General features: G+C 37.3%; 7 protein-coding genes across 8 annotated transcripts; 5 read left to right on the top strand and 2 right to left on the bottom strand.

Annotated features, from left to right (window-relative positions):
• Positions 1–2,306: 2,306 nt before the first annotated feature.
• Positions 2,307–11,173, top strand: gig (tuberin). Of its 2 annotated transcripts, none has more exons than XM_043423717.1 (17): positions 2,307–2,524; positions 2,962–3,098; positions 3,390–5,024; positions 5,144–5,524; positions 5,606–5,770; positions 5,862–6,027; positions 6,112–6,308; positions 6,392–6,904; positions 7,459–7,875; positions 8,076–8,265; positions 8,363–8,555; positions 8,665–8,851; positions 9,015–9,188; positions 9,293–9,459; positions 9,747–10,236; positions 10,535–10,705; positions 10,783–11,173. In XM_043423717.1, the coding sequence occupies exons 1-17, from the start codon at positions 2,449–2,451 to the stop codon at positions 10,990–10,992; spliced, it is 5,469 nt and encodes a 1,822-aa protein (XP_043279652.1). In that variant the 5' UTR covers positions 2,307–2,448; the 3' UTR covers positions 10,993–11,173. The 2 variants fall into 2 exon arrangements, with proteins under 2 accessions (XP_043279652.1, XP_043279651.1); XM_043423716.1 differs by having other exon boundaries at positions 7,426–7,875.
• Positions 11,174–11,578: 405 nt separating this feature from the next.
• On the top strand, positions 11,579–13,157 carry CNPYb (protein canopy b). Its single transcript, XM_043424212.1, has 5 exons — positions 11,579–11,905; positions 12,170–12,296; positions 12,381–12,515; positions 12,601–12,765; positions 12,833–13,157. The coding sequence occupies exons 1-5, from the start codon at positions 11,809–11,811 to the stop codon at positions 13,005–13,007; spliced, it is 699 nt and encodes a 232-aa protein (XP_043280147.1). The 5' UTR covers positions 11,579–11,808; the 3' UTR covers positions 13,008–13,157.
• A 100-nt stretch (positions 13,158–13,257) lies between these two features.
• Positions 13,258–15,236, top strand: LOC122413692 (snake venom serine protease BPA-like). The gene is made up of 2 exons (XM_043424207.1): positions 13,258–13,455; positions 13,577–15,236. Exons 1-2 carry the CDS (start codon positions 13,258–13,260, stop codon positions 14,762–14,764), a joined length of 1,386 nt encoding a protein of 461 aa, XP_043280142.1. The 3' UTR covers positions 14,765–15,236.
• A 152-nt stretch (positions 15,237–15,388) lies between these two features.
• On the bottom strand, positions 15,389–15,751 carry mRpS33 (mitochondrial ribosomal protein S33). Its single transcript, XM_043423366.1, has one exon. It carries the CDS (start codon positions 15,749–15,751, stop codon positions 15,389–15,391), a length of 363 nt encoding a protein of 120 aa, XP_043279301.1.
• Positions 15,752–16,139: 388 nt separating this feature from the next.
• On the top strand, positions 16,140–19,944 carry LOC122413691 (WD repeat-containing protein CG11141). The gene is made up of 8 exons (XM_043424206.1): positions 16,140–16,380; positions 16,479–16,709; positions 16,786–17,073; positions 17,222–17,382; positions 17,575–17,710; positions 17,797–18,254; positions 18,595–19,409; positions 19,481–19,944. Exons 2-8 carry the CDS (start codon positions 16,485–16,487, stop codon positions 19,570–19,572), a joined length of 2,175 nt encoding a protein of 724 aa, XP_043280141.1. The 5' UTR covers positions 16,140–16,380; positions 16,479–16,484; the 3' UTR covers positions 19,573–19,944.
• Positions 19,597–22,116, bottom strand: LOC122413696 (protein IMPACT-A-like). Its single transcript, XM_043424211.1, has 5 exons — positions 21,926–22,116; positions 21,597–21,832; positions 20,813–21,061; positions 20,556–20,715; positions 19,597–20,373 (listed from the first exon to the last, which is right to left on the bottom strand). Exons 1-5 carry the CDS (start codon positions 21,944–21,946, stop codon positions 20,221–20,223), a joined length of 819 nt encoding a protein of 272 aa, XP_043280146.1. The 5' UTR covers positions 21,947–22,116; the 3' UTR covers positions 19,597–20,220.
• Positions 22,117–22,237: 121 nt separating this feature from the next.
• LOC122413695 (SUN domain-containing protein 3-like) lies at positions 22,238–24,348 on the top strand. Its single transcript, XM_043424210.1, has 7 exons — positions 22,238–22,379; positions 22,457–22,597; positions 22,707–22,912; positions 23,023–23,065; positions 23,352–23,674; positions 23,743–23,826; positions 24,193–24,348. The coding sequence occupies exons 1-7, from the start codon at positions 22,373–22,375 to the stop codon at positions 24,310–24,312; spliced, it is 924 nt and encodes a 307-aa protein (XP_043280145.1). The 5' UTR covers positions 22,238–22,372; the 3' UTR covers positions 24,313–24,348.
• Positions 24,349–24,374: the final 26 nt, after the last annotated feature.

The raw sequence follows: 24,374 nt of genomic DNA, 5'->3' as shown, positions 1-24,374 counted from the left end.
TTGTTTACGTGGAATGGAACGTTTTTTTGTTGAAGCTGTCAGTTCTGAATGCGTAATTAAATAATTATATTCGAAAGCCCTTGCCAGTCTTAAACGAAAATAATCATTTGTAGGCCATAATCGGGGTCTGGACACTCTCGCGTATCCGGCGTCCGCGTTCTCGTTGATCAACGACGACGAGCGCCGGGCGAAAGGAACGCGAGCCGTTTGTTCCTCGATTTATCGTTGTGTCTAACTGTAAACGCCCAGCCTCTGCCCCTTGGATGAGGCCTCTCTTTGCTTCGCCGTCTTGTGCATATCTATACATAAGTTGGCTCATCTGCTGCCTTCGTTATTCCTTTATTAATTTCATTCCTCACCGTATTCTTCATCGTTAACGAGACGTTAGAAACTATACAGGTTTTTTAAATCTTCATCGCGAACCGAAAATTCCATCGAAAAGAGCACACACAGGGGACCGAGCACGTCGCGTCAACTCTCGTCCTTCACCTCTACCGTTCGATTTCACACGGTCGCCTGTGTCCGAATTGTTCGCGCTCGATATACACGCAACGAGAAAAAAATGTAGAAACTCATTTTCGATGTCTGAACCCATTTTTCTAATTTACCAGCACGCACAATCTTAAGGTAACTCCTGTAGAGCATGCTAGTCAAATGAGTGCTAAATTTTTATTAGCACATTTTTTGTGCTATATTTTATTAACGTGAAAAAATATTAAAAATTATAGTTTGCAAAACCATCAACTGATAAATGCAAATTTCCATGATGACACATTTTCATAGGTATTTTTCAAACAATCATCTGCGTTTTTTAACCGATTTTATTGTCTCGTTATCCTCTACGAATTCACTACGTAGATTTTTCTTTAATCCATTCCTTCAGAAATTATGAATGAAAAAGTTTTTTCACTTAATGAATAATTAGCTGTAACAGTGAAACGATCAACTTGAAAAAACAACTGCATGGTGGATTCGTAGAAGAACATGAATGAGACTTGTTGCAATAAAATCGATGAAAAAACGCAGATAATTCTTCGAAAAATACCAGTGAAAATGTGTCAGCATGGAAATTTGCATTTGTCAGTCGATGGTTTTACAAAACTATCGTTTTTATTATTTTAACATGTTAATAAGATATGCTGTAATACAAATCCACTAACGATACATTTAATCAATACATTTTAGACCAAGTTAAACTTGGTCTAAAAGCGTTTTGAAAATTTAGCACTCATTTGACTAGCATGCGCAGTACAGTAGTTACCTTAATTTCTTTTTATCATATTCTCCAGAGTGAGGTTGGGAAAGCTACGGTATAGACCCATCATTCGAACATGACTTTGGGGGAAAAGGAGAATGTGAGCTTCAATATATATTGTTCGATCGAACGAAAACGACTCTGTAACGTTTCAAATTTATTCTTCTTCTTCTTCGCCTTGTACTCTTTCTCTCTCGCTCTCTTTCTCAGACAAAAAGTATCTTTCTCCACGACGATGGTGCTTGGATATGGGATTTGGTGTCAGTATGCGCCGAAGAAGTAGTCCACAACACGGCGTGCCGTCGGGAATTACTAATAGGATATATACATATATTTCGTATACGTTATATTTAAAACCGTAACCATATGTATGCATATATAGAGATACAGAGATCACGAAATATGCATATATATATGACAAAGTCAATGTCAACGGTGCGTGCGACGACTTCGTCTGCCGAATACATATACGCGGGTGCGGGCTCTGTGAACATTCCCGAAACTCATGAAAATGAACACAGTCTCATCAATCGTATTCTTCATTTCTCCATTTCATTGTGTGTAATTCGACTCTATTGACAATCAGATAATTGAATTTACTTTGATTTATTCATAACGTAGCGTTATTTTTTCCTTTTATATAGGATTACAGGAAAATGATACAGTTAAAATAGGACAGATTAGTGCTAAATAAATTTTCAACTGTATATCAGCTTTGCGATATTAGAGTTTGCGGCATACATATGGAATAGTGAGGGTTTTTTCAATGGAAAGAATATGAAAAAAAAACTATCACAGTTTTTGTTACATCAGTATAAATTTCCCCTCACCGAAAACGGTATATGAAATTCAAATAATTTTATCGGTCGGTAAGCTATCGACCGAATATTCATGTCGAAGCTTTGAGCATAAGCATGCAAGATATCGCTATAGGTATCTTCCGCTTACTATTCTATTGGTTGTTGCGCCGTGCACCTTTTTCTCTATCTCTTTCTATCTTGTTTTTTCTCTCACATGATTGCCCCCCACTCATCAGAATTTACCCTATACTTTTGACTTTTGACATGTCCCTTGCCGGGATACAGTGGTGTGTGATCGAACAGTAATAGTGAACCTAGTTCAGCCGTTGTTATTAATCGTGCTTTTCTGAAAAAATACAAAACAAAAACAAAAAAATACCGGACCATGTGACAATGTCAAAAATGAGTTCGAAGGATAAAGATAACAAGACGTTAGACAAATTGAAACAATGGTTCCGCATCAACAGAGGTAACCTACTCTTTTTTTTTGTTCGTCTCGCTGTATATGTATTTGTGTGTGTGTAAACGTAAATTGAAGATTTCACAACAGATTTTGGTTCACGATAATATTTCTTGCGCTTGAGTTTTAGTGAGTAAACACGTATTTCCTCATCATTTTATAAATAATTTTTCAAAACAGAAATATTCTCATTGATTTTTTTCATTTGAAATTTTATGTCAAACTAAAAGTGTGTTAGAAAAAATTTCAGAAAAACTAGTACTAATTCAACCAGCGTGTAGATTCTCCTCTGCGTAACAATCTACCTTTGCTCATTCAAATTTCGTTCAGTTTCGTGTATTAACACAATTGTACCGTTAACTCTGGAACAAGTGATAAGTTGAGAACTCATCGGTTAATGCTTTGTTTACATTTATACTATTATTTTTTTTTCAACACCGTCGCAGGTAATTACAGAAGCAGAGAAGATTTTGTTCTGACAAATGATATTGAGAAAGAAATTGGATCGGAGAGCCCTGTAAATCATCGAGCCAAAGCAATCAAGGATCTGTGCGAAGGAGTGCTTAACCATCAATGGGAAGATGTAAGGAACCGTGATAAACATGTGTCTATAATTTTGCAAGTAAACCAGCGCAAGCTGAACGAGTTTTATCAAAAAATGTACTAGTAACTTTAGAGACTAAGAGAGGACCTAGAAACGAGTACTTTGATACTATTATAGCAAACGTTTTGAATATGTAAGTTGAATTTAGTCCTTTGCAGAATGATATTTTAAAAGAATGAGAAAAGTTCGATAGATCTTTAAAACTTGATCTTAAAGCGCAGCGTCTGTAACAATTGGTTCTATGTTGATGCCTTCTTTTCATTGGACCAGGGAACTGTCGAGAGAATGTGGAATCTCGTGCAAGATTTGTTGGGCAAAGACATTGCCAAAGAGCACAGGCACGTGACATTGAATTTTCTTCGATGTCTGGTTCAAGGACAATACAGTAAATTATCATCTTTAATGAGAGTGAAATTTTTCATGGTGGTGAGGGATCACGAGATTGGCGATGACATAGGACCACGTTTGGAATTACTACAGAGCTTAACAGAAAATGGCAAGGTAATATTGCATTTGGAGGAGAGAATGGGTCCATTTTTGCTCGAATGGATGCCAAGCGTAACGGCGGACGATGGAAAAAGGGGAGCTGATTTTTTATCTCTACTGGTCAACGTGATAAAATATAATTCGGCGTATATAGACGAAGACATTGTATCGGGACTTGTACAGTACATATGTCACTTGTGTTACAACAGCAACAGTACAGAAGTGGTATCGGGATGTCTCGAGACTTTGGACACCATAGTCGGTTACAACATAAATTTACAATCAGATTCTTTGCAGACGTTTATAACTGCGCTTTGTCGTAGCGTAAACGTCGAGACTTATTGTCAGATAAGCTGGAAAATAATGCGGAAATTATTAGGAACGCATATGGGACATTCAGCCCTTCACACAATGTGTCGTTTGCTACAAGATCCAAACTTTCAACGCGATGCCTACCTCCTGCGCGGTGCTGTTTTTTACGTAAACATGGGCCTATGGGGTACTCACAGAATACCCAAATTGAAATGTACGCCTACCTCGGTACTGCCGTCTTTCAATCAAGCCCTCGAATGTAATCATCCAATTGTCATGTACGAAGTAACCCTCTCGATACAACGCTTGGTGAACAAATACGGGGTTGAATTACAAGAGCCAACGTGGAGCATAATACTCGATATCATCGAGAAAGTCATCACGCATACCGAAACGAGCAATCAGCCTGCTACGAAACAAGTATTCGCAAGCTTGCACGAGACGATAAACAGCATCGAACACCTCTTGGATAATTCGCAGTACAACGGTTGCAGACAACGGTTTTATGAGCTTGTCGAAAGATGCTCGGATTCGCGTCCCGAGTCTTCTATACACAAGCTCATCGACTACCGCGCCTCGGAAATCGGTCCAACGCATTATCTTTGGCAAGCTAAATTGGCGACTCTGATGGAACGTTACTACAAGAATGAGACTCGCACCAATATACGGGGCAAAGTTATCGACGTACTTACCAACGTCATACAAGTCAATAGATCGAGATACGAAGACGAGCTCGTTGAGAGAATCGTTCTACCTTACATGCAACACGTCGACATGGATCCTGATATTACCATCCGAAACGTTGCCGCCTATTTACTCGTTGATCTTTGCCTCGAATGCGAGACCAAAAGGTGCCTCGAGCTACTCGATATTCTCGAGAAAGTCATAAATAAACCTTTTGTCTCGGAAAATACACCCATCACCGTCGAAGCCGATGTCAAAGATGTTAAAACCGCAGTTGTCGGGGTTATCAAAATACTCACTGCTAAGTTGTACCATTTACCATCGAGTCACGCTATCCGTGCTTACAAAGTATTGGTCAATCACCTTGAACAACACTACAGAGATACCTCAATTTTTCATGAAGTACCCACCATTCGTTATTTAGTAAGTATTCGTTGATCCTTGTCTCATTCAATTCATTAGGCAGCTACACTCAAACTGAGTTTCAACCTATTTGCGCGAAATTTCCGTTAGATTTTTTCAATCATATACTTTTGTTTTAGATTTTCGAGTTTTTCTTAAAAATTCGTGCCAATTCTCTCTATCATCTCGGATTTCCGGATGGAACGAGCGGTGTCGTAACACGTTTTAGCCCTTATCTAGTCCTCGAGCACGCGCCACTGGAGAGACTCAATTCAAGCGGTGGCGGCAGCAGTCCACCGCCCGTTAGTCCGGCTCCTCTTCAACACATATCCTGTCAAATAACACATCTGTCGCTGGCACACGCTTGTAAAGCTGTTATATCGTGCATAAAACTCGAAAAGGATTGGAAAGTGCTGCAGCTCATTTTGAAAGAAATGCCACAAGTTATGCAGAACAGAGCTTTGATACTTTCGCGACACAGCAATGACATCGATTATCTTGCTGCTGCTCTCTGTTGTATGGTAATATTTCAGATAGTTATCCAACGATAGTAATTTCCAAACAGTGTCATAAAACTCAATGAAACTTTTGTTCCGTCAAAGGTGAGCGACAAGAATCTCAGACTTCCGGAGTCTCTCTACAACGTGCCTCCAAAATTCACTGTTTCGGAATTTCGAGTTCACGTATTCCCCGTGCTCGCGTCACTCGCTTCTTATCACGCTCATCTCGAGCCCTCTTTACAACAACGTTTGATCAAATGTTTGGAGGTAAGCACTAAATAATTGAGAGATTTTTCAATACCATTCACTTGGTCCTCGATAAACTGAGGTTAATAAAAAAATTGGAATCCTCTCGCAGGTCGGATTGACCGCTCGATGCGCCAGCCAGTGCGTAACGAGTTTAACAACTTGTACGTTGGAGATGCGGGACGCTATGAATAAACTTTTAACCGAAGTTCTACTCAATCTGTCGAAAATTTCTGCGACCGTACACATTGCCATACCTATTTTAGAGTTTTTATCGAGTAAGTATATGCGTGAATTCGCATAAAGTAGAAAATTTCCGTGTCATTGGGCTCACAGTTTAATTAACAGATATTGAATTTCAGCTCTCACCAGATTGCCTAAAGTTTTCGCCAGTTTCATCGGGGATCAGTACATGTCGGTATTCGCTATTTTATTGCCTTATACAAATCCATTCAAGTACAATCATTATACGGTTTCGTTGGCTCATCACGTTATAGCTGTATGGTTTCTAAAGTGTCGATTGCCATTTCGCCGTGATTTTGTTAAGTTCATCACAACGGTGAGTAAATTAAAGCAAATTGACCCCAAGTAACTAATAATACAATTTTTAACTTTTTCCACCTCGTTATTTTGACAAAATAGGGTCTCAAAGCAAACGTTCTGGTACCTTTCGAAGAGGGACACCTGATAAAGCCCGACTTTAGTCTGATAAACGAGGATTCGTCGAACAGAAAACGGAGCTCGAGTTTAACCGAGCAAGGGAGTCGAGGTCGTCGTGAAAGGCCGATCATGTCAAATCGAATGATAGGAGAAGGTCGTACGTTGGATTTGAAGCCGCCTATTGACGAAGCTCTAATGACTTTTCACGTCGAACTTACCGAGACGTGCATCGATTTAATGGCCCGTTATACTTTCTCGACGTACACGGCACGACCCAAAAGACTTCCGGCAGCTGATTTTTTGCTTAAAGAAGGTCAGTCGATGACGTGGCTCCTGGGTAATCGGCTCATTACCGTTACGACTAGCGGCTGCAGCAACAAAGCGATGAGGAACGGTCTCTGCGACAATTGTTGGGCTGCTTGCAAAGCGGCTCCTTCGAGTCCGGATCATAACAAAGCTATTGGGTCGTCTTCTCGAAAAACCTCCAGTACGGAGGTAAACCGAATTTCACATTCACATTCGTATAAATATTACGCATTGCAGTGTTTCCGCGATTATAATGCAAAATTTTTCAATGTTATGTCATGAATACTGTGTGGTTTATTCAATTAACGCGAGACAAGAATTTAATTGTTATGGATAAAGCGTCTAGCTTCAACCTTGCGAAGTTATATTCCTAAAATAAATTTTACGTGGAACTATTAAACTTTGATTTTATGAATAGATAACGAAGTTATTAGAAAAAACTTGATCAAAATATAAACCTCGAACAGTTTTTTTCTTGGCGAACGATTATAAAATGAAACTCAATTTTGGTTATAAATGGCATTTATCAATGGAACCAAGTGTTACAAAACCATTGAAACGTAACAGATACATTGGATTTCCATTCATACAAAAGATTGATTGAAAATTGAAAAATTTGTGTAACAAATGACCACTGGATATCATAGACCAGTGGCAATCGGAAAATTTTTTCAAATTGCGATAAAACATTTTGTGTAATTTCAAATCAGGGTGGAAAGGATGATAATAAATTATCTCGACAGTCATCGAGCGGTCACACTGGTTCGAGCACCGCGAATACCGCGGCTAATTCGCCAACAGAGGATTCGAAAAAGTTTCTCGATGACGTAGAATCCGTCAAGCGCGATATGACGCTTGACAAACCTGAAAGACCGGACAACGGAGAATCGACGAAACTGGCACAAATTTTAGCCAGCGAAAAACACGAGGAACACGTACCGTGCGCATGCTGGTGTCAAGGTTGGGCGGAAATTTACGTCCGTCGTCCGACCGGTGACATGTCCTGGACGATGCGCATTCAAAATACCATGCAATTCGACGTTCCACAGGACTTTCCAATCCACGACGTTACAGCGCTTTACATGCCAACTCCGGAACTATCGACGAATACTAGTCAAGAAATAGTTATTGATTTTCAAATCAACGAGGATATTACAGAAGTACGAAAGGTCTTTTTTTCTCTTTACCCTTCGCATTGTTTTTTTCCCACCGATAAAGTTTCGTTCAATGAAATTCAGTATTCAATATTTAATATATTAAGAAAATGAGTATTATAATTTGCAGTCATTGTTTCCAAAACGAATGCGAAGCAAATGTAGAAAAATGAAACGATCGCTAATACAAAATCGCTTGAAAACAGGATGCCAATTCGGAACAATTGCAAAGCGATCGGGAGATCTCTTCGTCGAAATCGGTCGCATATTCGGCATCAAATTCATCAATTACTTCGACGAGTGGTCCGATTGCGATACCCGGTTCACCATCGCGACCCAGTCCTTCGCGACAGAGTTCTCGTGACAGTCTGGAGAGCCTCGAAGAGGGTGACGAGGGTAATTTCAAAAAATCCACCCAATATATCGTATATTCAATTCTGTTGATAATTCTTGGACAAACTCTACTAGCATTCCTCATATTTGGCCCGTACAGAAACCCGAAAATCAAGAAACCCTGTTCGGCGTTCAAATTCCAGTCCAGAGATGAGCGCCAACTGGAAAAATCCTTTCCTGAACAAAGACAAATTAATTTTGCAACAAACGGAATCAGCGTCGAATGATTTTGATGTTAAACTTGATGCTGAACTAAAAAAACACGCCAAGAACGTCTATACCAAAGATATGAGGTACAAATGCAACGCTACCCTTTTCTTGGATATCAAACCTTGAAAGGAATCAAAAACTCCGAAAAACTATGTTTACTATTTAATTAATTAATGAATTTAATAATCTTAGGGTCAGTTGCGAAGCCATACCCGAAGAAATATCGGGAATGGGAACGACTCCACCATCCACAGAACAAACGACCGATCATCCCAGCGGTTTGAGATCTCAACGATCTTATCCGGGAGCTACTCACGCTGTACAAAACTCTAATTCTGCAACCAGTAATACCGTACCACCTTCGCCTACAGCCGCGCAGGTTGTAACATCCATTCCTTCTTTCGCCTCTGAAAATTTCCATTTTTACGAGTCAATTATGTTATTCGGAATAATCGAGACACTTTAAGAACTGCGGATTACAATTCAAATTTTATTATTTTATATCGTTTTAAATCTTCTTTGAAATTTCTTTTATTCACCAGCCTCCAGCAAATTTTCTAACGGTTCAGAATAGAACAGCACAGCTGCAAAATATCGTTGGAAAACCACCACAATCACCGACACAGTTGTATTCGCGAGTCAGTGAATTGAGCCTCAAACAATCGTTAACGATCGATACAAAACCACCGATTGGTCGAAGTTATGTGATTGATAAGGTAAAAATTTCATTTCCCGAGTCAAATGCTATTCGAATCTGTCGTTATTGAAACTAAGTATTTATTGCGGATGATATTGACTGTGTGATTTTTGAAACCAACAGAAGGATGAGAGGCCCGATCCGTCAAATCTGCCTCCAATTGCTTTTCGCGATAGAGGCCACACAATTTCCGTCATGAGTCCAGTCAAACAATCCCGGGAATGGGATAATGTTAGACGGGGAAATTCACCTCGCGTCAAAGATACCTCACGAACTGGCATCAATCCCAGGTGAAAATTGTTGAAACATTAATGCAAAGTGAGCTTATCCGGTGCTTAAAAATAACTCGAAAGAATAATTTCAACATTGGACTTTTGAAAGCTACATATTTCTTGAATATGGAATTGTTGGAGCTAAAAAATCTGTTAGTCCTTTTTTCATGATTTCTTCAAATTTTTCATCAGTCATTGCAAGCATTAGCAAAAGAATAAATAACAAGTAGGTTTTTTTTGAACTTTCGGTCTCAAAAAATGTCTGACCGTAAAACCCCACTAACTTTCTTCATTTTTCTTCGCAGTTTCGTGTTTCTACAATTGTATCATGCTGCTCATTTCGGCACGACAACGGAAAAACCATTGCTTGTGCCACGAACAACGGCGGTACAAAGAGCAGTTACGAATCTTGACAGAATACAGCCTTACGAGACTCACAAAATTGGCGTGCTGTACGTAGGTCCGGGGCAAGCTTCGAACGAAGTTGAAATACTCGCAAATCACCATGGCTCGTTGAGATACACCGAATTTCTTCAGCGCCTTGGTACCCTCGTACGTCTCAAAGACGTCGATGAAAACGTTTTCCTCGGCGGACTTGATCGCAATGGGGAAAACGGTAATTTCGCTTACATATGGCAAGATGACGTGACGCAAGTGGCGTTTCATGTTGCCACTCTTATGCCTACTAAACTGAGCGATCCTAAATGTACATCCAAAAAACAGCACATAGGAAACAATTACGTCAGTGTCGTCTACAACGAAAGTGGCGAACCTTACAATATACAAACGGTCAAGGTACAGCAGTCCTTTTTCTTCCACTATTTTCACAAAATCTATCAACAAATACTGACGTTTGTTCGACACTCAACCTAACTATTTTTAAAACTTTTTTAAAGTGCCTTTTGCTCATAACGATTCAGTCTTCAGATTTTTTTTCAATCATACGTTCTTGATTATTGATAGAAATATGCATAGAATCTTTTGAAAAATGTGTCATTATTTTTGAAAAAATGAATATATTGAAAAACTTAGTTTTGTTTCAATTTACGTTTTACAAAACAAATAAGTTATGCACCGCATTCTCCGTTTTCAGGGCCAGTTCAATTATGCATGTGTAATAATTCAACCACTGGATCACGGGACTAATCAAGTGACGGTACAAGCGAGAGAGGAACTCGCAGAACACATTGGTCACAGCGAGCCAAAGATCATATCCGATCAGAATCTCGCGATCCTTTCGCGGCAGCTAGCTCTTCATGCAAACGTAATAATTGCCCCATTGTTCGATTGGCTTGAGAAAATTATCAGCAGCATACTTATTTTTAAATGATTTTTGTGCAGCTTGCTTCAATGGTTTCATCGTCATTGAAACAAAATGGACAAAACCCTTATGCCTCCAATTGGTTGGAACGTCTTCGGCATATAAAACGACTGAGGAATCGGGTGATTCAAGAACTATCGAGTAACAACGCCGAGGGTTCGTCCGATGAGGTTTCCCCTAGATCCAACAAACGGGTTCACATGGACGACTTCACCGAATATACCACTTGAAATATACAAATAATACTTATAATGATTACAATGACGTTTGAGAAGTGAAATTGAATGAAATATTACTGTAATTAATACAAAACAATTCGTTGAGGCGTTAATACTAAAAAGTGTCACGGATTCGTTACTATCCCTCCGTCATTCGTCAATTATAATTATAATTAAATAACGGTTTGATACACGTTTTGTATAGTAATCATTTCTTTTTTGTATTCTCACATTCTTGTTTGAACAAATTTTGTTTTGAACAATCGCAGCGTTGGAAAAAAAAATTAGCTTTCTCGGAATAAAGTGAGTCAATGTCGCTGTAAATCGTTCTTAATTATAGCGAAATGTAGTACGAATTAATGTTTACATTGCAAGCATAATCCATCTTTTCAGTGCTTTTCGATCATTATTTTCGAAAAATTTTACTTTTATCAATCCAACGGTTTGAAAAATATATTTTTTTCAAAATTTTAGTGGTCGGGTGTCACATCGCTTTGAAATAATTCAAATTTCCCGCCTTTGCAATTGACGACTTTTCCGCGCACACTCCGCTGACATCTTTGGTAAATATATGGTAAATATATTATCGCATGTTGTTTTTTGTTTATGGTCCAGCAAGTGTTTGATAACACAAATGAGATAATTTTGGGAAGTGGTGATTCTGGAATTATGACCCAATGAAACGCGAACACGTGAACCTGTCCAGCTCATGACACAAATCACAAATCATACGATTCTAGCTAGTTAATTAAATCAGGATCGAACGCAAAAGAAAAGGAATCGGTTAAGCGTAACCTATAAATCTTTGTGCTCCATTGGTTCTTTAATATGAGGCCTTTGTTGTTTCTCAACTTATTAGCCATTAGTGCTGTATCAGGCGGACCCGAAGAAGCAGAAGGTGTAAAATATGCAAACAATTGTGAAGGTAAATTAGACAGAGAATTCAAAAATTTGAATAGTATAAAATTATCGTTCTCTTTTGTGTTTTTCAATGCTTGTGTTTTCAAAACCGTTGTTTCTTTACAAATTACTTGTAAGTTTATGTACCGAAAAATTGTTGATAATGGAAAAAAAAAGCTCTCGTTTAATAATTTGATTTTTCAAATTCTAACCATTCAAAAATCAACTAAAGATCTATAGAGTTAAATTCTTTAGAATTTGAATTTCAACATTTAACCTTTTTTTTCAGTGTGCAAAGTTGTTGCGCGTGAGTTGGAAATGAGACTTGACGAGACAGGAAAATCTCGTGATGTTCTTGAAATCGGATATTCCATTGACGATGTTATGCCAAAGAAGAAGAAAGAATATAGAAAATCGTGTGTTTATGAAGAGAATTTGTTATAAGTAGCAAGCTGAAAATAATTGTAAACATGTACATTGTTATATTATTAATTTTGCAGTGAATTGCGACTAGTAGAATCGCTGGAAAACATTTGTGATCGAATATTAGAATACAATATTCACAAAGAACGTGATGACAGTTCAAGATTCTCAAAAGGCATGAGTCAGACTTTCAAAACTTTGCACGGTCTTGTGTACGGTAATTTCTGTATTAAGTATATTTCCATATAATTTGCACACAGTTTTTTTCAAAACTATGTGATTTCCACAACATTTCAGAGATAAAGGAGTCAAAGTGGAACTAGGCATACCTTATGAATTATGGGATAAACCTTCCGTTGAAATTACAACATTGAAAAGTCAATGTGAAGATCTACTGGAGAATTATGAATCGGACATAGAAGATTGGTACTACAACAATGAGGGTGCTGTGCCTCTCACCCGGTAAATATTTCAATATTTATTTAAAAGCTTGAAGAACTGCATTAATCACAAACATGTAAAATTGCAGATATCTGTGTTCCGAAAGAGCATTAAAAGGTGAAGATGATTCGTGCTTAAATGAAAAAGGTGACAGCGGAGAAGTCGAAAAAACAAAAGTCAAAAAACAGAAAAAAAAGAAGGAAGGCAAAGACAACAAGAAAACTTTGAAGGAAAGATCGAAAAATACCAAAATTGATTTATAAAAATAACAAGAACGGATTTCTGAAACAGCCACCTCAAACAATAAGACTAGCATGACAAATATGTGTGCCATATGCAGATATACAGTACTACGTTATTTTTTATGAACGATCCAGGTATTGAGAAATTACACACGCGCGCACACACACACACACACACAATTTTATTTCGAACTGAAGAGTCTGAAAACAAGCAAGCATCGATAACCTTCCATTTCTACGGTTCCTCGGGTGTCAAAAAAAAAAGAAAATTATGCCAAAGTATTTATTGCTCATATTATTACTGTTGAACATGAAAGAGTTCCAAGGAAGTCTTTTGCGCGGGACTCGTGTTCGTAACGGTCAATTTCCATGGTTGATACAATTTCACACGATATCGCCATGCGGCGGAGTTCTTATAACGCCGGATTGGGTTCTTACTGCAGCTCAGTGTGTACAGTATAAAAGAAACGTAAGAACTGCTTAAATTTCATTACGAAAATTTTGTTATGAAAATCCATATTGAGATAACACGAAGATCATTTATTTCGTTGAATACTTCCATTATCATTTCTCTTCAATTTGATGTACAGTCAATTGAGCTCTATGCGACTGGCTTGAACGGAACAGGCTCGAATCAAACTGTCAGTGTCAAAGCCACCTACATTTATCCACAATTTCGTGGATATTCAAAATTTCGGGATTACGACAACAACATAGCACTGTTGAAACTCGTTAAGGCCTTCGACATGTGCGATCCTAAAATACGTCTGCTGCACATAGCCCCCATGAGGCTTGACGAAGATTATAAATCTTGCCTGATATTTGGTTGGCAAAGCACTGTAGCACCTTCCTCGAAAGTTCACGCTAAACCGATACAGTACAGTCAGGTCTTGTTGAATTCATGGCGCGTTTGTTTGTACATGCACGAGGGTAACGCCAGTTTTAAAAACGTTTTTTGCACTATGGTCGAAGACGATAACGGTATACGAGCTTGTGCAGGGAATCCAGGCTCACCGGTTGTTTGCGAAGATCAGTATCAAAGAATGATTCTTCTTGGAATAGCATCTTGGTCCAATTATTCCCTGGAGTGCGGCGGTCTTCCAACTTACCTTGGTGTCAGCATATTCAGATCTTGGATGGGGGATCTCATTTTTGGCAACAAAGATACCGAAGAGTGGGAAAGTGGTATGGGGAGTTCAACCAGGGCTTGTGATCGTAACATACATATAGACGATGATATGCAGCTGCCAAGAATTAGGAACTCTACGGATCAGGGATTGAAGCGGAAACAATTTATTCACTCTGACTCGGAGGAACCTGAGGACACTGCTTATGATTTATCTTGGAAATCTAACAAACATAATCCGTTTACTAGCGAATCAAAACGAAAAGTTGATGATTATTCAAAAATTTCTGATCTGGAGGATTCAAGAATTGTACAAAACTTTGATGTTGTTCGCGTTCGGGAGAAAGAATTAAGCCAATATCGTGAAATTGGTAAAATGGATCCTTATCATTTTGAAAGTACGATGGACAAACACATAGCTGTGCCATCGGAACATAAAAATATTGCTCGAGTTAATCACAAATCCTTAAAAGTGAATTATGATCGCAATATCGTTCGAGGACCTGGAAATTTGGATGATATTGAACTCATCATGCCTGATGGAATTGATGATTTCCAAACCTCCTATTCTTCCACGAGTGTCTTACGTAATGGACATTTTCAGATTTTATACACAATCTACTTTGTGGCTATCGTCGACATCCTCATTTGATAAATTTAATTATTTGCATCTTAAACACACCTTCATACATTATTTTCAGATTAAAAAATTTTGTATTATATTTGTATTTTGCTGTTACACGAATATGCATTTTTTCCACATCAATGAAATGTTCTTGTAATTGTTCGTATATAAAAACAATGACCTTTAAGCTAGTTCATTAATGTGATACACAAATTTATTGGAAACAACCCTCATAAATATTTGGAAGTGTGAGTTCTAAAAAGTGGCAATGGAATTTTTTTTTTCCACTAGCCAATAGGCATGTCTAAGAATGATAATCATACAGTAACCTTTACTTGCTTTTAAAGAACGTTTTTTAACACATTGAAAATACAATCAGTTATCTATCGGGAACACAAAGTATATCACAATATAAGACAAAGAGCAAAGCTTTGAGAATATTTAGGGATGAAATTAATTTAATTGAAATTTGAATGAGCAATAAAAGGATTTAATCATCTGTTCGTCTCTGAATTTGAATGAACAATTTATGTGGTATATAAAAATAATAAATACAGTTTTTATGGAACAAAAATTTGATGAAAATTTAAAACCAAAACAACAGATCATTACTTTTACGAAGAAATTTATTCTGAATAATGATAATAAGACTTAAATCTGACCACTAGCTGCCATTTTTTTCTTTTTCCCAATCAGTTGATCGCCCTTCTTTATTTTTGGCTTGCCACGTAAAACTCTTAACCTTTCAAACTCATCTTTCCAATCTTGATGTTCGTCTCGGAAAAGACCGTAAAAACGTAAATTTCTCATTAACCATCCAATCTCGGGATGCCGTGGATAATAGTCAACGATGTTCTTACGTTTATTGATAGGCTCTTCACTGAACAATTTGACGACTTTCATAGATTTCGAATTTGTTGGTCTAGCTACTTCACCGAAAATACGATTGCTCAGACGATTCATTCTCGTTGCATAATTGCTTGTGACTTTCGCCAAATTAACGTATTTCGACATTTTGCACTGTAGAAAAGAAAAGAACTAATTAATCTCAAACTTATTGTCAGGGACTCTATGCAATGTTTTTGTGCTGAGAGTGAGGTTAAAATCGTTCAAAACTGTTCTTTCCTCCAAAATGTTAATGATTCTAACCTTTTTCACGCCCACTGGAGAGGAAATATATAGCTCCAAGTATTTCAAGATATGTGAAATGAAATTCGAACATTGATTTACTCAGGAAAATATTTCATTCGGATGGGTTGTTTACAAAGAGGTTATAAAGATCGTCTGCAAAAAGAATTACTTTACGGATGGATGCCGAACGGGTCGACGGTCGACACACAAACCGCGATACTGAGACGACACCTATCGTCAGATAATGGTATGACAGGTTTGATTCCTAATTTCGAGAAATTGTTATCAACCTTGCGAACATTGCGAACACTCGATTGAACCGTGTGATTCGTATTTTAACAGCCCGAGAGCTGTTGAAAAAAAATACAAAAATGTGCTCTGTCAAATTCTACAACCGAAAAATGCGATAAAGTCAATTGAATCTCCGCGTTAAGTTGGATACTAGATTGTAAAACTCATTTTTTTCTGCACAAGTTTCTGCCCCAAAATTTCCCGGAAACACCTTTCTTCAGGTTTGGCATAAAAAATTATCCTACCGATTGTTTCATTCATTTACGAATATGAACGCGACTTGCGAGTAACCGTATTTCTATACCGTGACAATTTACAGTTCACAATGACAACACCGATGAGCGAAGATGGAGGACCACTAAGAGAATGGGCCCCGCTGACTAATTTGCTCCAACAGATACCCATAAAATTACAAAATGGTTTATTCACGCAAGATATAAGTTTCACATGCATTGACGCGTTATCTGAATTTCTGGCAGTCGGCACAAATTGTGGTTTGATTTACTGGTTTGACAGGCAAACAAGTCATGTTCAGAGACTTCGATGCGAAGTAAGCAAGCGAAGGAAAATTGTGTAACTTACTATCCCTAAATGAATTTTATCACCGGCCGATATTTTTCTTTCAGAATACAAATCTGAATATTACTTGCTTGAAAGTGATATCCACTGTAGATTATATGGTAGCTGCTGGGACTGATCAAGGTATTGTTACAGTCTTCCAAATACCAAAAGATTTGCCTGCTTCGTTACCAGACAGTCTCAAACCAAAACAGAAAAAACAAGTAGAGAGATACAACATAACAGGTCTGCATAGAAGCGCTGTAACCACAGTCGAATGGTCAAAAAATGGAATGAAACTGTTCAGCGGAGACCAAGAAGGTTCTGTTGTACTGACCGAAATTGATTTTTACATGGTATGCGAAGTTTTCAAATTGATATATATTTTTACTTTGTGCAGAAAAAAGATTGCCTTGCTCGCTCGATGAGTACATGGAATCGAGTGTATTGAATTGAGAAAAAAAACAAATTTATATTGAAACTATGGTTTTAAATGATCCACAGCATTTGTCAAAATCTTCAGAATTGCTGAATGAAAAATATGCAGTTGTACAGTTGAGTTATCAGCAAGGATTTCTATTGGTATCGACTCTTTACCGTACGATTCTCGTACACGGTAATCAAAACAACAAAGTTTCACAAGTTGGTCAAAAAGAGAGAAAGACGTATGTTCCTTGAATTCATATAATTGAGGGTAATTATGCAGAAGTGGGGCTCCACCTACAATCCAGCTGATTTTTTTTTTTTAATTCTTCATGAATGAATGAGCTTTGGGGTGGAGCCTCACTTCTGCATAATTACCCAATTAAGAATCGAAGGGGGATTTTCTTTAATTTTCACATGATTTCTTTGCTCAGTCTAGGAAAATTAGGTGCCGTTTTCGGATGTCGACATGGTCACGTGCAGGAACCTTTGGTCTATGCAAGCAGACCGGGTTTAAGAATATGGCAGGCTGACAAAAACGGAACGGTTCAAAAGACTCTTATATTTAAGGTGTGTATTAAGCAAAAAAAAAAAAAGCCAAAATAATAATCCTTTTCAATTACTTGAGATATCTAAAAAGTTTCTATCGTTTAAAGGAAGCTGTTCGGTGCGCCAGTACAGAAGTAGTATTGCTCAATCCGGCCCCTGAAAGTGTGCGAAAAAATCGTGGGGAACCAACGTTCGGTGTACTTTTACCGTTTTGTGACGATTTACTCGTAACGTACAGTGATCAAATTATTTACGTCGTAAATCCCACAACGATAGCCATAACATCCGTCGTGTCGGACCTGCGCCGGGTAATCGACGTTGCTTGTACCAAGGACGAGATATTTGTTCTGGAAGGGGAAAGAAACATAATAAGGATAGCTTATCATCCGGATGCGAGTTGTACCGAACCCGAAGAACCCCGGGATCCTCTCGCATCTTTGGCTGAAATGAGCAAACCCGTCACCGCTGGAATTCTCGGGTTGACCTCGAAACTCAAGGATAATTCAATCGTCCCGGCTATACCGTTTTACAAGATTAATCCGAGCAATATTATGCAAGCAATGGGGTGAGTCAGAACTCATGACGAATTAAAAAACCTGACCATTTCCAAAAATTGTTACCAAAAACGACGGAACAATTGGGAATCGTGGACTAAACAATGTTTTTCTTTTGTATCTTTTCGAGAATTTAAGCTTTGTTTTCGATTCTGTAAGAAAATAGAATATAAGGAAAAAGATAGAGTTCAAAGGCATTTCAAAACGATTCAAAAGGACTCAAAGCTATGTTAGAAACGGATAAAGAAAATCGACAGTTCTCATTAATTTTCTGTGTCACCATAGTTAAAATAAATTTAACAATATCATCGTTGAAGCCTATGTCAGATAATTTACAAATTCAATATTCAGAGGTTCGCCTTCGGGGGGAGCGATCTACGCAAACGACATCGTACACGCCGAGGAAGCGACGGAAGTGTCACCAATCGTGTCGATATATCTCGACACGGAGCTCATTAGCGATTCAAACGTAAAACCGAACGTAAACGAAAATTCCAGTAACGACAGAAGGGAGATATTTAAAAAAATCAGTCAACAAGATTTCGAAGACATTGTTTTTACGCCGGAGAGAAGATCGAAAAAATCAGGTGTAAAAAATAATGGCAAACCTAAAAACACTGGCAATAACGAGGACAGCTCGATGGTAGTGGAGAAAACCATGATGAATGATGTCGAGGAAAAAACGACGTATGCCTCGTTGCTGACTTTAAGTATCGACGACGATTCTATACTGAGAACAGAAAGAAATCTTGAGAGTTTACAAAAAGATGTCGAAAACAAGGAAAAATTGTTGGCGGATGTACTCAACTTTGATCTATCAGAATTCATGACTAACAGCCAGATTCACTCATCAAACGCTGCAGCTAACAATTCATTGAATTCTATAACTTATCTGAACTGTGAAGTACCAACGAATAATAGAATAGAAGAAGTGAAAATTGACGAGAGTAACGAAAGCCAACAAACCGAAGACGATTCTGCTGATGAGGACGAGAGTTACAGAGTAGAACTGAAAAAATTGCAAGAGTTGGGTGAATGCAGTAAACGATTGTTGCAGAGAAAAGCGAGTTCAGAAATTGGAGCCATGAGAAATAATATTATCGGAAATCCTCATCAGGCACGAACAACGGATATCGATCCACAAGAATTGGAACGGCATTTCAACAGTAAGTTTTTTACTGAATCATAAAAATTGCACGATCAAACTGATAAACAATGCAATGATTTATTTTTGCAGTTCTCTCAAAAGAATTCGTTACTTCCGCGAGTTCAATCAACACAGGATACGAAGAAATAGAAGATTGGGTCGTTGTTCCCTCTATTCCCTAAAAAGATATCGAATCTCAAAAAAAATTAATAATCGATCAAGTATTTTTATTTACAGTATTTTTATGTCACGATGAACCGTGAGTATCGAACCGATTAATCATTCAGCATAATTGATCAAGTATTATTTGTACTTTGTAGGATAACAATATCGACGAATATTCTCCTATGAGATATAAGTAATTTTTTAATTTTATTTTTTCGGATATTAATACGACTATGGAAATTAACTTTTGAAGAAATTTCCTTGAAGAAATCGAACCTTGTGCTAGTCTCACATTTATATCTCAATTATGTTCATGTGCGTTATCATTGTGATTTTCAACACTGTGTTTTGTTTTAGAACAGCACGATAAAATGTATTTTTAAAATCTTGCTGTTTAGTTTTTTTTATCTTGTAACCGTGCATATATTTTCAAGATCTTCTCCAGCCACACGTTGTAAATAGAAAAAGAAAGTATTGTTACGCATAATTATATATATAATGTTCTTTTGAATATAGCGATTCTGTTAAGTGCACCGATGAGCAAAATATACGACGATTTCACAGTTGCATAATTTATAAAATGTTACTACGAAAAAAAATAAATTTGACATCAAAAAAAAATCTTGACTTGAAAAGCTCGTCGAGAGCAATCTTTTCATTTTCCATCACTTTTTTTGATCACGGTTTTTTTTAATCAACTCGGAACTTTCAAGAACTTGACGAGCGGCGTTGTTGATGTGGCGAAAGCGGTCAGGGCCGAGATGGATTCCACCGTACCAACGGGACACGACGATCAAAACGTTTTTTGCGTCAACGATCTTTGAAATATAATAATAATTCGATATATAATTGCAATAATAATAATAATAATTGAGTCAGTATGTTCTTCTATTTCCATGTTAATGGAGCTGAACCCTTGAATTTTATAGTCCAGTTCGATGTGTAAAAACAAGCGGAAATACCGAAAAAAATGAGTACTGAAAATCTTTGTAGAAATCACCTCCAGCAAATGTAACAACCTTCCACCGGCTTGAGACTCGCCATCATCGTCACAATCGTGAATGAGCGATTTTGTGTCTTCACGAAATATTCTATAAGCGTAAATATTGTGAGTGGCTTGCTCAATTTTTCTATATCCGAGCAGAGAGCTCAGTACTTGTCTGCAAAATAGAAAAAATATACTCAGGATTGACAAAGATTCTTATACAAACGTCAATAAATTACTCAAGCCTTGATGTAAAATAGTTAAGCGGCTACTTGACTTGCTCGACGGAAGACACTGAGGCCGCATGACCTTGAAACGAGCTCTTCCTATCTACAATAACTTCTCCATGATAAATGGTTGGACAATTTTCTATGCATTCAGACGTAAGAGCCATTTTATCAGATGACTCATTTGGTTCTGAGCATTGCTCGTCATCTTTTTGTTCCGATGATCGAAAGAAATGCAGTTCATCTCTTATTTTTTCTATCCATTGGTATATCACTGTTTCACCGACAAATGAACTGCAGAAAGAAAACATAATTGATGCAAGCTGACAGAGTTATACTTTTAAAATCATTTAGAAATTAAGAAAATACAATTTTCATAATTATTTATTAGTGAGCCTGATAGAAAACAAATTTAAATATTGAAAGTTTAAAATTATCCTTTCTCCCTCACAAAATCAGCAAGGAGAGCTTTGTTAAATTTTGATTGCTGACAGAGTGATAAGTTTCATAATTGGATATATAATTAAAATATTCTTTTCTGAGCAACTTTCCTTTGATATATATAAATCAGGAAACAGAAATCTCAACGCAATATAGTTACTCTAGATTTGCCAATGCTTATATAGACATTTCATCACAAAAAAGATAGAGTTGTTTTTAAAAAAATGTACATCCCACTGGAAGTTTATTGTTTTTTTGTGTTTTTCAAATTTTAGTTTCATAATTTTTTTGAAGAAAACTTGACACAAGTTTTTATGGTCATTTTACCTCTCTATGGTTGCTAATGCTTTACATATATCGCACGTGTAAAGAATAAATATAAACGTACGAGTATACCTCGTCCAAGAGTTTGTAGAGACGAATTTTTTTTGAATGCTGAAGATGAGGTGCAGATATATCATACTGAGGTGGCAATTTGGACGGATAATCAACAGGTAGAGTTAAATACAATGTCACGTAATCGTTGCCGCTGTCGAAAATGCTAACACTGTACGATCGACTTAAATAATCTTCTACCCGGAAATCATCACCATATATGGCAATAAGTGCTTCCTTTTCCTCCAACTAGAAGAATTCAATTTATTCAGTAATTTTCGTTCTACATATAAAGAACATCAGAAAATAATAATAAAACCGTGGGACAAAAATATCTCGTACTTGCCGCGCGCTATCGTCCATTTTTAAAGTATATATAACTGAAATTCACGCCGGGCACTCAAGTGGGAAACTAAGGCGCAAAAATACTTAAGAACGAGATTCTGCGTGAAATTTCTGAACATAATAACATCGAGACATCCAAATAACATTTTTTCCTCCAAACTATGTGACGTCACAAGGGGATTGTTATTGTTTTTTTTTGCGGTAACGTCATCTATAGAACATTCTACCGTTACTCAAGAATGGCGCCACTATCGGTTTTTGATTAAAGTTTGAAATATAATAAGTGAAGATTTTATAACGCTTGGCTTGTCCTTGTCAGTATGATTGCTCTTCAGAATTTGACATGAGAATAGAAAAGCGTTGAACGATTTGAAAATCAGATACAAACAAGCTAGAAATAAGAAGCTAGAATATGCAAAGTTCGTATGTCTGAAAAATTAAACGATGGCGGGTGAGCACAAATCAATTATTTTCATCATTTTTTCGTACACACATGCTCAAGTACAATATTACGGATATTTTTGACAGTTTTAGATTTGCGAAGCGTTATTCTTGCTCTGATGAGCTTTGATTTGTGGATACTGGTAAACGTTAGACGATCGACTAAGAAAATTGGACAATTTTTGAACGTTATGTTTGAAATAACCGTTTTGATCATCTTCGTAGTGGGTAAATGAATATTTTCACAGTTATACTTTTCCAGTGCAGTCCCGTATACAGCAGAACTGATACTTTTGAACGATTGAATTAAATCGGAACACGATAACACGAGTTTTAGGAATATTATCGATTTACGCTCTGCCCCAATTGCGTTTACGATTAACTACTTACGACGACGATGCTTCTATTCGCGGAGGAATGAAATCGCCCAATGTAATTGGAATAACCGATGCATCCAAGATACACGAGGCTTCTAAAGTCGAACAAGAACTCAAGCATTTGAAGACCAAAGCACTGAGTTTGGAAATGGCCTTTCGGAGAATGGTCAACAATGATTTTCTCTCGATTTATTAAACATAATAATAATTATATCAGAGATCATTTATATTGATTACTTAATCAATTTAAAACTGCAATGATATTGAAATTTGCAGAACTCACAACTCCGTGCAATACACATTCGCGATCAATTTAAAGGTAAACACACTGCATGTAATTCAATATAATTGAGTGAAAAGTAACGAGTACAAGTATACTCATAGCCAAATATTTCTTTTTTTACTCAATAAAAAAATCGTTCGAGGATTCGAGTCTATCGATCCTTAGTATTTCACAAAATTATTCCCATTGACGTGTAAAAAGATTAACAAAATAATTGTGTATGTTTAAAGATACCGAAAATTTTCTGATTACTGTCAGACGTGTATTGCCATTTCTCTGATCAGTCTGCATTTATCGTGGTTATGCAATATCCATTCAACAGATGAGGAACTAGCGGATTTCGCATCCGAGGCGGCCGGAGGTTCGGTTCTGGAAACGCCGAATACCGAGTCGTTTTACGAGTCGAAAATGTATCTGTCACTGTTCGGTATTCCTCTGTGTAAGCCAAATCATCTAACACCAAGAAAAGTAATTCAACCTTGGAGCGAAGCTGGCGAGTGTTGGGCATTTCGTGGCGATCGTGGAAACATTAAAATCGAATTGGCTCACGCGGCGTTTATCGAGCAAGTAGCTCTTGAACACATCCCTGTGACGGCTTCATTAACCGGAAAAATTGATTCTGCGCCCAGGGAATTCCGAGTCACGGTAAGGTTTTAAAACGTAAACGAATAATTATTTTCAATGTTATTAATAAAAATTCAAATTTTCCGTAGGCTCTAATTCCTGGAGAATCCATAAGTACTCAAACATTTATGTACAATCAATACGGTTCATCCTCGCAAATCTTTCACATAACGGTATGTCAAATACTCTGCAAATTATATAATTCAAATTCAGGGTGGAGGGGAACTATGTAAAAAAATCGATAGGATATGCTGAAAAATAAACTACATTAATCCAAACCTTTGCTTTAAGAGAATTAATCAGTCGGCATATCGCAACCATGAGTGCGAGAGAGATAGTTGCAAATTTCGAAATCGAAATTCTTTGATACAGTTTGACCGATTAAAAAAGGCTCTGTCAGTCGATCTTTGCTATCGCTCCGCGTAGGCTGACAGAGCCTTTTTTTAATCGATCAAACTGTGTCAAAGAATTTCGATTTCGAAAATTCCAAGCGAGGTTACCGACTGATCCATCCTCTTAACGGATTGTTTTGCCTGCAGGACGAAAAGTTCACGGAGAGACCAATAAAAATAGTAATTTTGGAGATCTTGTCCAACTGGGGCAATTCAAATTATACCTGCGTCTATCGATTCAAAGTACACGGAAGAATTTCTTTGTAAACCCATTAAAATATAAAAATTCGTATTTTTAACGTCTTATTGTGATTTAATAAAAAGCTTAA

Source organism: Venturia canescens, chromosome 7 (genome assembly GCF_019457755.1).
Source record: "Venturia canescens isolate UGA chromosome 7, ASM1945775v1, whole genome shotgun sequence".
In the NCBI taxonomy this organism is placed as follows: Eukaryota; Metazoa; Arthropoda; class Insecta; order Hymenoptera; family Ichneumonidae; genus Venturia; species Venturia canescens.
This window is presented reverse-complemented; position numbering and strand designations above follow the sequence as displayed.